Source organism: Convolutriloba macropyga, chromosome 4 (assembly GCF_964194025.1).
Source record: "Convolutriloba macropyga chromosome 4, txConMacr16.3, whole genome shotgun sequence".
In the NCBI taxonomy this organism is placed as follows: domain Eukaryota; kingdom Metazoa; phylum Xenacoelomorpha; order Acoela; family Convolutidae; genus Convolutriloba; species Convolutriloba macropyga.
In genome coordinates this window covers 70720721-70733708 of record NC_134471.1, presented here as the reverse complement: position 1 = coordinate 70733708, position 12988 = coordinate 70720721, and the positions used below count along the sequence as shown (strand labels likewise).

The 12988-nt window shown below is 37.7% G+C and overlaps 3 protein-coding genes and 1 non-coding gene across 4 annotated transcripts in view; 1 reads left to right on the top strand and 3 right to left on the bottom strand.

Annotated features, from left to right (window-relative positions):
* LOC142337868 (testis-expressed protein 2-like) overlaps positions 1-4577 on the bottom strand; it is a 70864-nt gene extending 66287 nt beyond the window's left edge. Inside the window, exons 1-4 of the mRNA XM_075387470.1 lie at positions 4214-4577; positions 2223-2334; positions 1548-1737; positions 817-1077 (exon numbers count right to left, since the gene is read on the bottom strand). Coding sequence (XP_075243585.1) covers positions 817-1077; positions 1548-1737; positions 2223-2334; positions 4214-4433 — 783 coding nt within the window. The 5' untranslated portion in view covers positions 4434-4577. The remainder of the gene's footprint in view (positions 1-816; positions 1078-1547; positions 1738-2222; positions 2335-4213) is intronic.
* Positions 1-12988, top strand: part of LOC142337872 (leucine zipper transcription factor-like protein 1) — a 458027-nt gene that overhangs the window by 23697 nt on the left and 421342 nt on the right. The window lies entirely within an intron of this gene.
* Positions 8690-8879, bottom strand: LOC142338725 (U2 spliceosomal RNA). Its single transcript, XR_012759008.1, has one exon. It is a non-coding gene; the product is annotated as a U2 spliceosomal RNA (small nuclear RNA).
* Positions 9025-10413, bottom strand: LOC142338154 (uncharacterized protein T26G10.4-like). The gene has a single exon (XM_075387791.1). The coding sequence runs from the start codon at positions 10411-10413 to the stop codon at positions 9025-9027; it is 1389 nt and encodes a 462-aa protein (XP_075243906.1).

Genomic DNA, 12988 nt, shown 5'->3' with positions numbered 1-12988 from the left:
GGCTAATAATATATTTAAATAAATCTGATAATCTGTGTTGAATTTTGCCTCCTATTTTGCTTTTTCAACTTGATGCTGCAGTCTTGGAGAGTTCCTTGATTGGGCGTGATGCCCTTTGGTACTGAAGATGTGAAAGTAACTGCTGTTGTAGGGCTATTACTTAGCATTCGAAAGTCATTCTGATCATTTAAGAACTGTACATAGACTAATCATCCTCATGCGCAGCGAGGGTATTTCCCATAGTCTTGGGGCTGTCGGACTGCGTTTCACATTTTTGACATTTGTTAATTCCAATAGGGAGATTTGTTCATTTTCATTAAAACTTTTTCTTCTGTTCATTTTGTCTGTTGATTAGTTGTCTCTGTGAATTTGAAATATTGGCCAGCAGGCCTTCCGCCCGGTGTAGTCTTGAATGACTTTATAAATATTGATAATTTGTTTGTATCAGCATATCTTCAAAACGAGTTAAATTATAATTAAATTTTTATTATCAGATCTTTCACGATGAAAATTAGTCTGTAGGGCAGAGTTGTACCGTGTAAGATTTATGAGGTCGAATTTTTACCGTGTCAGATCTGACAAATTTGAATTTTAGTGTATGACCTAACTAAAATTTTTTATTGTACAAGAACTTATACGAAGTCTTACTAAGTCTAAGTTAGGCGATGCATAATCTTATAAGTGCTGATAAGACATTTTGTAAGAAATTTGCAACATCTTACACGATAACAGTTCGCAAGTCACTGCGGTAAGCCGAATAAACAGCGGCAATTAACCTTTAAGTTCTCAAAATGCCTCCTAGACTCATTTTCTCACCTCATGTTTGAGAATAGCGTCTTCCTTGTGATCTAGCCTGGCGACAGATGGCGGTACTATGGCTTTGTTCACGGCAGCAGTTCCACCACTAGCAGAGGAGGCTGCACTGATCACCATTGGGTAGGTCAGGGTGACGACCAGGAAATAGCACAGGTAACAGGAGATGAAGATCCCGAGGAGGAATCCATTGATGACAGAGGGCAATGGCAGCGAGCAGAGCAAGAGAGACACCCCAATTGATATGATGACAAAATTCAGCACCTGTCGAAATGCCAATGATCCATTACACCAATATAGAGGATATATGCAAAAAAAGACAAATTTAAGAAGAACTAAGTTTGCTTATATCTTCACGTTATTTGCTGCTTTTAATGCAACAGACCTGACTTCGTCCAACTATATTTTGTCTCAATTTTTTGTCATTTTTTTCGAGCTTAATAGGCTCATAAAACTTCATTTAATCTTACAGATGAGACGTTCCAGTTATAACAGTTTACACATAGCAAGTTCAGCCCCAAATCCCAACCATTAACTTATTTAACTCATTACCGTTGATTATTTAAACCAGGATTCGACGAGATTGAGGAAAATATATACCTTACAAAATGTTATGCTGTCTTCAGAACTTTATACCCAGAGAATTTATTACTTGATTTCGAAAAGATCTTCAAAAAAGACGCAAGTTCTACCAAATTGTTCCTCCTTAAACGGACCAACAATTCTCTATTTACCTTTTCACGTGACGTAGGCCCCGTTTCACTCATGGCAGCAGTTGTAGGCATGATCTGTTCATCTCCACTTTGCACAGGTGAAAACGAGTGTCTCCTCGCCTGTTGATTGCGAGAATTGACGGCCAAATTTCCGTCGTTACTCTGGGAAAGATCTAATTGCTGGACTTCGCAAGACAATGAACGGCGACTTCTAAACGCAAAAAAAATTTGGGTCTTTCCCATTATAGCCCCTGCCCGGGAAAATTTTAACCCCGTTATGGTATACTTACGTTAATTTTGACGTATCAAGTAACTAATGGACCGAAACGAGGTCAGCAGGCCATAAAATGAAATCATTGTGTAATTAGTGGTCTAATGTGCTTAAACTGAAAATACGTAATCTTAGAGCCCGATATGGGATAGATTATTGGACTCTCGAACTTTGAGACAGCATTAACGAACTCAAAATCACTTTCATGAGTATATTAAAAAGCATAATGCCATATCTGAAATAGCTTCCACGCCTTCTCTTGGTTGAATATGACAATTTACAATCGGTAATTTTTACATCAGTAATTATCAATCGACCAGAGTAAATTCCAAGGATCTCAAAACTTAGTATTCTTGACAGCATCGGATTCTAGAGAACTATTACTCTACTGTTCAATATCTCAAAATCGATACAATAATTGTTACCTCAACTCGTTGCGCTTTTGAGAAGATCTGACAATACTGGCCTTCGGTGTTGCGTCTACTGACGTCTGGCTGTGCGAAAGATCATCGGGTTCAGAAGAAATCGATCCACTACCTAAAAAAAACAATATAGCTGGCAGATTACCAGAAAAAAAGCCGCAATAGCTTTACAGAGCTGCAGTCTCAAAAAGATAGCAACAGAAACAGACCAAAGAGAAATTTTTTATATTTTTTGTTAAATACTGAAATGTTATATTTCGATTACGAAATCGTATAAGTTATTGCTGCTTCTATTAGCTACTCTCCAAAAAACTTTCAATTAGAGTGGCACGCACTCACTTGTCCTCATATCTTTGGATTAAAGTAAAGAAAAGTCAGTTACAGAGTCAGGAAGTCATTTTTGAGAGCGAGGTAAGTCACGCGTGACCAAAAACTGAATCACGCAAATGAACAGAAAAACTCTCTCTCCAACTCTCCAAAAAGAGTGAAAAACTACGTCACGCACGCAGTTGAAATTGCATGAACGACTGAACAAAAAGCAGATTAGAAGTGATTGTGATGTCATATACTCGTAACAAAAATCTTGACAACGAAATGAACATAGCAGGACAAGTCCTGAAACAATTCAAGGAATTTTCATTGAGTAAACTCAAGTCTAGACCATGATTGGACAGCAATTGGATTGAAAACACCATTAAGAAAAAAATGTGATGCAAAAATCCAAAAAAACGGATAAAATTGAAGTGAAATTGCCGCATCCGAACAAAAAATCACAATCGAGAAAATGAATTTTTATTCAAACACAAATTTTTCGCTCTACTTTAAAATTCGAGCAAAAAAATCACGTCGCAAAAAATCACTCGCATTTTCGCTCCACTTCCTGTTTCGGCGTGACCAAAATCACTACTCCAATTTGACTTCAAAAATCATGAAAATGTGTGAACAGATCAAAAAATACAGCGCCCCAATACAATTCATTGAATTGTAGAAAACCAAGAGAAAGCAAATAATAGAGAAGGCCCCAGCCATCGCTGTTCAGCTATTAAAAGATGCACTATAAAAACATTCACTTTTCATAATCAACTGAATGAGAAAACTTCAAGGAAAGAAATTTAAGCAATATGTGGCAAAGGCCGACAACAGCTGGTAAAATGAGGACAGAGTCAGGGGGTCCAAGCCGGTCAAAAACTGCCTTTTACACTACGATTTTATGTATTCTAAGCAGCAGCTTCGATGAATTCTACACTTAGACTAGTGGAGCTCTAAGAGAGGTGTTCAGCCACTTAATGTCCTCCGGCTTTACCTGTTTATCCTGCATTTTTCAAGACAAAAGTTAAGAGCATCAGATGAAAAATCGGTCACAAATAGCATTAAAAGAATATAGGACTAATTTAGTTGCTAAAACTTTTGTTCTAGAGCACTTAAAAATCACAGCGGAAACTTAGAGGCCAGATACAAACAAAGCTATATATACCCAGAACGCGCCACTGAACGATTTGTGTACGATAAATTATTTTTGTAGTTCGAGCAACTTTTGCCTTAAAAGCTCTGGAAACTGGGACCCTGTCTCAACCAAAACAAAATTGTTACAGGTTTTGCAATAGTTTAAATGTTGAAGTTTTGGGAAAAGAGTGAAAAATTATCAAAAAAATGGTGGGGCCTCTGAATATTTCGAATTATCTTTTAGTGTGGTTAACTGGCTCCTTCCTTCAAACAATGAATCCAACTAATCACTTGTTGCAAAACTTGGTAGCGATTTGGCGGGAAATTGCAAAAAGTTGAGAAAAATTCGGTGATTATAACAGCTGTTCTTTTGTTACTTATCGACTACCTTATGACCTCCATTTCGATGGCAAAAAACCAATCATGTCGCCGATCTGGGCTCCTCTCAACACCGTTTCGCGCCCCTTGAAAACGCCTAAACGTCTTACTCCTATTGACTTCCTGAAAGACTTCTTTTTCCAGACTTCCATAGCTCGTTAATTTTTACTGACCTGCTGCTGAAGTGATCAGCCTAGTGGACAGTTCATCATCTTCTTCGTTTTCAGCCAAAAGAATACTTGAGAAGCTGACAGTTGGAGGAGCTGAGGGACTGTGGGGAATGGACATAGCCGAAGTTGCGATTGGTGAAGTCCCAGACCCACCAGTTGAGGAGGATGAGGATAGGGAAGCAGTTGACCTGCGATTAGCTGAAGAGTTGAAGTAGGCAGCCATTGATTAGATCATGTTTATTTTATTTCTTCACTAGAAGCGGACGCACGCAACGCAATTCATGCAAGATGAACGGAAAGAGAAAATTAAATCAGATATTTACATTATCTGAAAAAGAACATGGTAAACGGTTAAAAACATCCAAAAATCAACCATAAATGATCAAAACCAGACATGCAAACAAAAGGCATAACTCAATCTAACTTAATTTCAGTAAAGTAGCGTTTTTATCAGAACTTTGAAGTGTAAGTTTTAGGCCTATTTCTGCAGATTTTGACGAATGAAAGAAAAAAAATATACGTTGCTGATGCATTCATTTGAGATTGCTTTAAGTTAAATTGATCTATTCATTAACCTAATTGTCGCGATAATCTTACTGAATAGCTTGAGGAGTCTTTCAAATTTCAGTGAAGATAACCACTGGTGACCCTCTTCCTAACATTATAATAATTGCATACATTACAGAAAGAACTTTACAATCTCAGTATTTAAGGCATTCTGAAAAAAATCGCCGATCACGGTAATGAAATCAACCAGCTGATGCAAAGATGGATGTAAGAAAATGCTAGTTGACATTTGCCAATGCAATTGGCCATAAGCTCATCAGCTTTTGATCACCTTGTTGGTATTCCTGTAGCTCTTTGAATCCTAAGTCAACGAAGCGATTTTCAGGATAAAGAAGATTTTCTGGTGCATGGGACCATGTACTCAACTTTCCACAGAACACTTTATAGGTAAAAACTGCTCATAGGTCAAGCCATTATTTGAATTCTAAGCAACGTAACAAATTTCTGGATCATTTTCTCTCACTCGGCAGAAAATGCGTTAGTGATCATGAATTGTATTCAACCAACCAAAAAATACTGGTACTGCCATTTTAAACAGAGCCGTGGTTAAAAAACTTACAGCCTTTGCTCACATTAAAAACTTTTATTTACTGTTTAAAGTAACTCTGACATAAAGCAACTTAAGTCCAGAGAGCAGACTTCAGACTTTTTAAGAAAACCCACCAAATCTGTGCAAAAGAATGTAATCTGGCAACAAAAGGACACTTTATATAGAACATATTATGAGGACGATTTAATAAGTTGCAATTTTATGTTTTTCCTGGAAATTTCAGCCAAACGTCAAGTTAGCCTAACGACTGTGACGATGTTAAAGGAAGCCAAAAATCATTGTCACAGTTCGATTTAAAAAAGTCAACCGTTAAAAGCAGGAGCGTAGAGCACACTTTATAATACTGCGGTATAACGTATCTGTTGCCTCTTAGTGCGCTGATCATGCAGAGAGCTAATTTGCTCTTACCAGGTTTAAGGCAATTAGAAGTTAGAAAATTTTTGAAAATCAGGATTCAAAGTAAAATAAACACATAACTGCATTCCAGAATCTAAAACCACAGCGTAGCAAAAAAAATTTCAAAGCCGTAAAATACCTTTTACCAGTTCTTTTTCCACGGCTGAAAAAGGGACAATAGAACTACAAATGAAGATACACAAATTCATTTAAACAATTCGAAAACAAACGGTATCTCAGTCAATGACGCCGCACTACAAGGCCAATAACTGTTTCTTTTTTAGAGAGTGAGCGGCAGGACCCCAGGAAAAACAAAGTAAGATTAAAACATTAACTTCAATGTTTCAAGGGAAGTGTCAAAATCAAAAAATCAATTCCTATGGACAAAAGCACCCTATTAGATGCACTTTCCTCATTAGTAACCAATCAAACTTGTCATAAATGAGAATAAAATTAAGACAACGAAAAAACAACAGATTTTCCAAAAATAAGGAATTGGCGTATAGTTTTTAAACAATAGTAGTATAAAAGTCAGCAAAATCATTAGCTATGCACTGAAAGAATTTTTCAAAGAAATAAAGATCTTCATTAGCAGCCAAAGAGAATTGTCATTATTCAGAATAAGTGATTTATTCTTCATTAGCAACCGAAAAGACTCGTCATCATACAGAATAAGTGATAAGACAACAATAAGTATGACAAATACATGCAAAAACTCAAATACTCACTAAAATTTTTTGAAAACGAACAGCATTCAATTGAGAGAAAGCAAAATCTATGTCCTGAAACGATTAAATTGATTGATTTAGACATCCTTAGCAACTGATGACACGTGAAATTAATGAGACTAAGAGATCAGACAACAAAATCAACATTTCTAGACAAAACTAAAAAAAATCGCCAAACTTTCTTGGAAACAGTTAGTTTCACAGTCAAAGAAATAAAAAGCTTTAAACCGAAAACATTAATTCAATCAGCTTGCATTCTATTAAGAACCTAAGAGACCTATCGATGATAATGTCAAAACTACAAAGGGCAAATTACTTCAGAGTTTATTAAAAACCAACTACTGCAGGGTAATACAAGCGCTCAGCATATTTGTTGAGGCAAATGCAAATACGCGCGCATTTCATTTGTTTATAAACGAATTAAAACGAGGGGAAACCAAATCAGAATCCAAACCGCTAATCAACGGGAGTAATTTAACACAGCAACCTGAAAACACATGTTCAAAGCAAAAAAACTTCTCAAAACGCAGAAGGCCCTCAAGTTAGGTCATGCTCTTAGCCAAAAAGCCGAGAAGCTATGATCCAAAGATCTGTTAATGATAACTTATTATCATAAGTATCTAAATGACGCACGTAGAGGAACAAAACAGCCGAAATGAACAATAAATTTTGAGAACTGGAGTGTAGTAAAAACTGTGGTGTTTATCGACCAATTTTGAAGTCACAAAATTAGTTCCAAAAATTCCCTATTCCAGCTCAGTTGACCTGTTTAAAAACTCGCGCTGCTGGCCTAGCAGATCCCTTGACCACGAAAAAAACTCGAATCGAATTTGCTTCTCTGTAGTTTCTTTTAGAGCCAAAGCTGCAACAAATAACTAAAAAATAAATGAGTTTAAAGAAATGCGTATATAAAAAGATTTTCTACAATTCGAAAAAATTTCCTCTCTCTTAGCTCATCATAAAATAAATAACAATCGTTGAAAAAGTCGACTGTGGGCGGCAACTTTATCAAAGTTTTGTCTAATCTCAACACAAACGAACACCATATATCAAATCCGATAATTACGTAATCAGATTTGTAAGAAGAAACCAGTGTTTAATCTTATGACTATCGGAATTCGCGTACAGCTCCATAAAAATGTTAATTGCTCTCTGTTGTGAGAAAAAACTACGTCATTTGAAACATGTTTGAAGAAAACAATTGGGCTTACTTTCTTAGTCACGACTCGAGTCCTCAAAAGGAATAAAGATTTCAGTGTATTTAGCAATGAGACACTTCGAGTGAGGATTGAAATCAAGGGATACCAAAACACTCATGAACACAAAGGATACCGATATAATTTTCAAACAACTAAAAGCCTAAATAGGTATTCTAGCCTTCCAACCTTCCAAATGTCTTATATCATGGAGAGAAACAACGTAAAGTTCTGTATCAACAATCCAATATGTTAAATCAGTTCTTTCACTTCGTTTTCTCACCAAAAATTAATTTTAGCAAAATAGACTTTCATACTCCGGTGAGCACAAACTTCGGTATACGGAAACCAAAAAATACGAAGTATAATTCAGTCATTAGCAGTCCAAAAACCTCAAGGCCCAAATGGAATACCCGGGCTTCGACCGACATACTAGTCGAAATATTACGAATATAGTACATTGTTCCGAAAAAAAAACAAGAGGCTCCAGAAAATTCCAGACAGTTGGAAAATCAAAACTGTTACCCCCATTCACGAAAAAGGGACAGACTTCTAAACATATATACATAACCAAAAGCAGTCTACACGTGTTGAGAAAAGAAGCTAATGTACTAAAAATCACAAGCGGGCTTGCATATGGATCCTTAATAGGTCTTTTTTGTTATTCATCTTCACAAATGACCTGTCCAATGTTCTGCTTTTGCCCCGTCTATTAATTTTTGCCAACGATTTCAAGATGTTAGCAGTAGGAAAGATCTTCTGGCACGCTCAATATGATCTTCATGCACTCGGAAATTGTGTAGATGAACATAATGGAATTGGCAATAGATAAATGTCAATCCTCAAATTCAGAGGAGAAAATCTCAATTTGAAATTAATGGGGGCAGAGGACCATTAAATAGATGAAGCTGAGGAAACGAACAATAAGGAAACAGTACCTCAACAGACTCGGCAAAGCTTCTGGAACGCAACAAACATCATGATTCTATTCTGGTAGCGTTAATCCAGCATGCTTCAAAGCTGAGACTCCAATATTTCTTTATTTTGATGGACCGTACCCGGCGGTAGTGTAGGACCGGGACGATCCGTGGACCGACTGAAGCAAGCTTCTTTGTCGGATCCGAGGATCAAAAAGCAGTTTAATATTGGTGCCAGGCAATGCCCGACATGCCAGATATTAAGCTGACAAGAACAGATAGAATATTGAATTAATATCACAGAATAATACAGATAATTATTGTTTACAGATTTGAATAGCACAAAATCATCCGATGATATTTGAGTCAAGAGAAAAAGAACAAAACAAAAGGGAAATAAGTTTAGTACAAAAGTAAAGGATAAGGAGTTCAGCGGAAATTGTTAAACTTTCGGAGTTTTTCACTCATTTTGGTGCTTCCCGGTAAGGTGGGTAACAGTTTGATTACGTGCCTGGTGGACAAGTATATTTGAGATTGCTCGAAGTGTGGCGTTTGTTTTCCGTTGACTTTGCATGATCTTTTTCAAGGTTTTAGCGCACGACATCGAGGCCGATCCCAAGCATCCAAACTGAAGTGTCTCAACACTTGTTGGCTTTCCTCGGTTGGCAAAGTAGTTTTTTAATTTTTCGTATTTGGTTGCATTATTGCTATGAATTCGATTCCATAAGGATGGGTTTTCATTTGAGATCTTCACATCTGCAATAATGTATTGAGTGTCCGTTTCGATGACGAAATCGGGTTGGCAGTCGCCAAAACGCTGTTCCGAAAAAAAGGTGACATGGTCAGGTATCCACTTTTCAATGTGGTCGCGTACTTTATTGTGTCGTCCTACAATTTCTTTCTTTTGGGCTGGACATGAATTCAACACGTGGTTCAGGGTTTCGTCGCCTAGTTGGCAACGTCTGCAGTTTTTATTTATTTGATCTGTCCACGTTATTGAACCTTTCAAGGGGCTTAGATTTAGTCTTGCTTTGTGAGCAAAACGCCAATCGCACATCTTTGTATGGAAATTGTAGATTGATCTTGTTGCCGCAGGTGAGTGTTGCAATGTTTCAAAGAACCGTCCTTGGTTCTTGCATTTTAAAAGCTGACGGAGAGGTAACATGTTGGACACAGCTTTCAAGTGAGTGGAGTAGAAGGGTATGAACTTTCCATCTTTCGTCAGGATTAGATGGTTTCTGTCATTTGCTTTGAGTTGGTATTCCGCCTCATTTTCACTGCTAAACGCTTTTAAAGCCGAAGAAACTTCTTTCAGGACAGGGTGCAAGCCAGCTCGTTCACCGGAGTTTATTTTATCAACAATTGCATGGAGGTTCTCGACTCCCAGAATCTCCCGTGCTATTTCTGTGAATTCTGGTTCCTGATTCATGCAGGCGATAAGGGACGTAATTATATTCGTGCGCCGCAGCCAAACGACGTCAGGTATTCCTGGCCCCCCATGTATCCTGCTAAGGTGGCAATAGCTTGAAGTTGCCTTTTCAGGTAGGAAGCAGATTATTTTGACCACTTTCCTCATATATGCATTAATCTTCTTCAGATGAGATTGTAGGGGAGACGTGTTTTGAATTAAATGATAGAGCTTTGGCAGAACGTGCGTCCTGACTGCGTGCAACTTTTGCATTGGGGTCAAGTCGCTGTTTAGGATCAGATCGCAGTCGGCTTTTACTAAATTGAAGGCATCGTTCAAGCCCACAAGCTTTTCGTTGTTAGCCCAGGCGCCGAGGTACTTGTAGTTTGGCGTGGCGGGGATCGGTTCCATGTTCATGAAAACATCGTGGTTTACATTCATGACCCCGCATTTTTTGATGTTAAAGGTCATATGGAGGGAAGAGGCGGTTTTGGTGATGTTGTCCACAACCGCTTGGGCATAGTTGGCATCCGGGAGGATAATTGTAGGATAATTTGCATGATCTTAGCCAAAAGGCCGAGAAGCGATGTCGACATAGAATCCGGTACAATATTTGAGGATTCCAACAGTAGCCACTGGAACCAGCAACGTCAACAAAAACACCTCCTTTGTCACAATTACCGGGTCAACTATTGCATTCAATCGTCATGTTTCTAGTTCCTTATATGGAACCAGAATCAACTCGTGCAAAAACAACCGATAAAAACGGGGAGTTGGGTACCTTTTGGTCAACCAGCTAAGAAATATCAAAATTAGCTTAGCTAAAGATTTGACTGAATTCTAGTCAAGTTACACATTTTATTAGAGTTCCTTTACGTCGAAAGTGCTTTAGGAGTCCATACTGTGAACTATATCTCATTTTATTGATAAGAGCTCTAATGATTGCGTGTTGGAGCACGCAACAAAGGACGTACGAGGGGAGGATTAGGGGAAATAAAAACAATCAACAACGCTGTATGCACTCGGTAGATAATACCCCCCCACCTCCCCTCGTTCGCACTAATAAGAGATAGCTCTAAACAAGCAATACATGAGCAGGACCATACAAGAATCCATCAAGCTACAACAAGGAGAGAACAAAAGCTGTGATGAAATTGACAGCCAGGAGGCCTGGTTTGAAAAATGCAAAAGCGTACTTTTATTGTCCATCGTCAAAGATCATTTCACTACCAGCACACATATTTTGTCAAATTTAGACCAGCTCACTTAACGTGCCTCATTCTGTAAGTCATTTTGAAAAGACATAACTTTTTACTCTCAATTTGCTTAGAATTTGATTTTTTAGAACCATTTGAAGAACCATTTAGAACCATTTGATTAGAATTGATTTGGTGTCTATAAAAGAAAATGCACAATTCTGTAGTCGGTCCCATAAAATTAAATCGAAAGCGAACGTTCGAAAAAGGCTGAACTTGCAAATGAGCTTCAATAGGATCAATTATAGTTCACGATTTATTTAGCAAAATCTTTGTCATATTTCAGATGTGAATCATGACTTCTGACCTCAGTACCACACTAACTTTCAGAACCTTTGCTTGCGTTGTGACTCTTAATTGGACTAAGCAGTATACGAATAATGAAGAGGAAACAAGTGATTTTCGAAGTCCGAAAATTTCGTCGCCTCCCTGAAATTGAGATCTATTCTTATTCTGATCCCCCTTCTCTCGCCTACACCGATTCAGACAGTAAGTCATGTCATGTTCCAAGTTATCATGAGTTACCTAACCGTGCGAGTGGCAAGTGAAAGAAAAATGAAACTTAATATAAACAAAATAGATATGACGAATTTTGTTTTTAAGCAGATAATATGAACCATCACACACATCACTACACATTTTCACATTGAACATCGACAAAAAAGTAACCAAAGGTCCAATAAGGAACACAATTAGAAAATAGCTTTTAAATTAAATCTGAGCAAAGGATCCATGCCCAAAGACAATACACAGCGCACCAAATTTGAAAAGCCAAAAAACCTTCCTCTATTGAACAAAAACATTTTCCTATGGCTTTGGTTTTTGCATGACATTTGTCCTTGTAGAAACTTATAAATCTAAAACAACTCTCCTCACTAATAGTTTTGCAATAACAAACTCAAAAGTGGCGGTAAGGCACAAAACTTATATTGCTCAAGCCACGCTCTGATGGCAAGGAAGCTCGACGCTAGATGACTCGAAACTTCACTCTAATAATCAGAACCTAATAACTACTGCAATATTCTGCGACCTTAATATTAACCGAAGGGAAAATAAACCGAAATTTGCATTTACTACCTTTATTATTAGGTATATTTAAATAGCTTTTCATCGTGCTCAAAACAACTACACACAACACCAGGTGGACAATCAAGATTTATAAATCGGAGCAACCATCAGCTTATCCTTCAAAATATCCATTAATAACTAATTAATGGGTTCAAGATTAAAACTGTGTATTGACTCCCAACCTCATCTGTCCGAACCTATCAGCCACATTTTTTGCATGTCTAAAAGTTTTTGACTCCACTACGTCAAACCTAGCGGCCATTTCGTTTCGAAATCCCCTTTATGCCCCGTAACGTGAACGAATCTTCAGTTAACGGCAAAATCTTCAGCCCGAACTAAAATCTCATCAAAGGTCTACATTGAATCACGGTTCACAACGGGAGTTCCCACCCACATCCTCCGGTTATTTTTCTTCCAATGCCTGATTCAGTCAGTGGTACCACTGATCGTAAATATTCAGCCAGTTTTGATAATCGGTTTGCTAATTTCAGCGTCCATAATAGAAAATCACTCCCTAAAACGAACAAGAATCACTCCCTACAACGATGGGTGTTCAGAAGTTAATAGTAGTCCAAAAAACCAAATTCCAGGTGCACAATTGGCCTTCCCGTCATCTTAACAAACAACTGACCGAGTCCGTGTGCGAGTCCAATTGTTTCTAACTCCAAATTGTGCAAGAATTTTACACAAAT

Coding starts and splice junctions, on each gene's coding strand:
- LOC142338154 (XM_075387791.1), bottom strand. CDS start 10,413: ATGAATGTAAACCACGATGTTTTCATGAACATGGAACCGATCCCCGCC.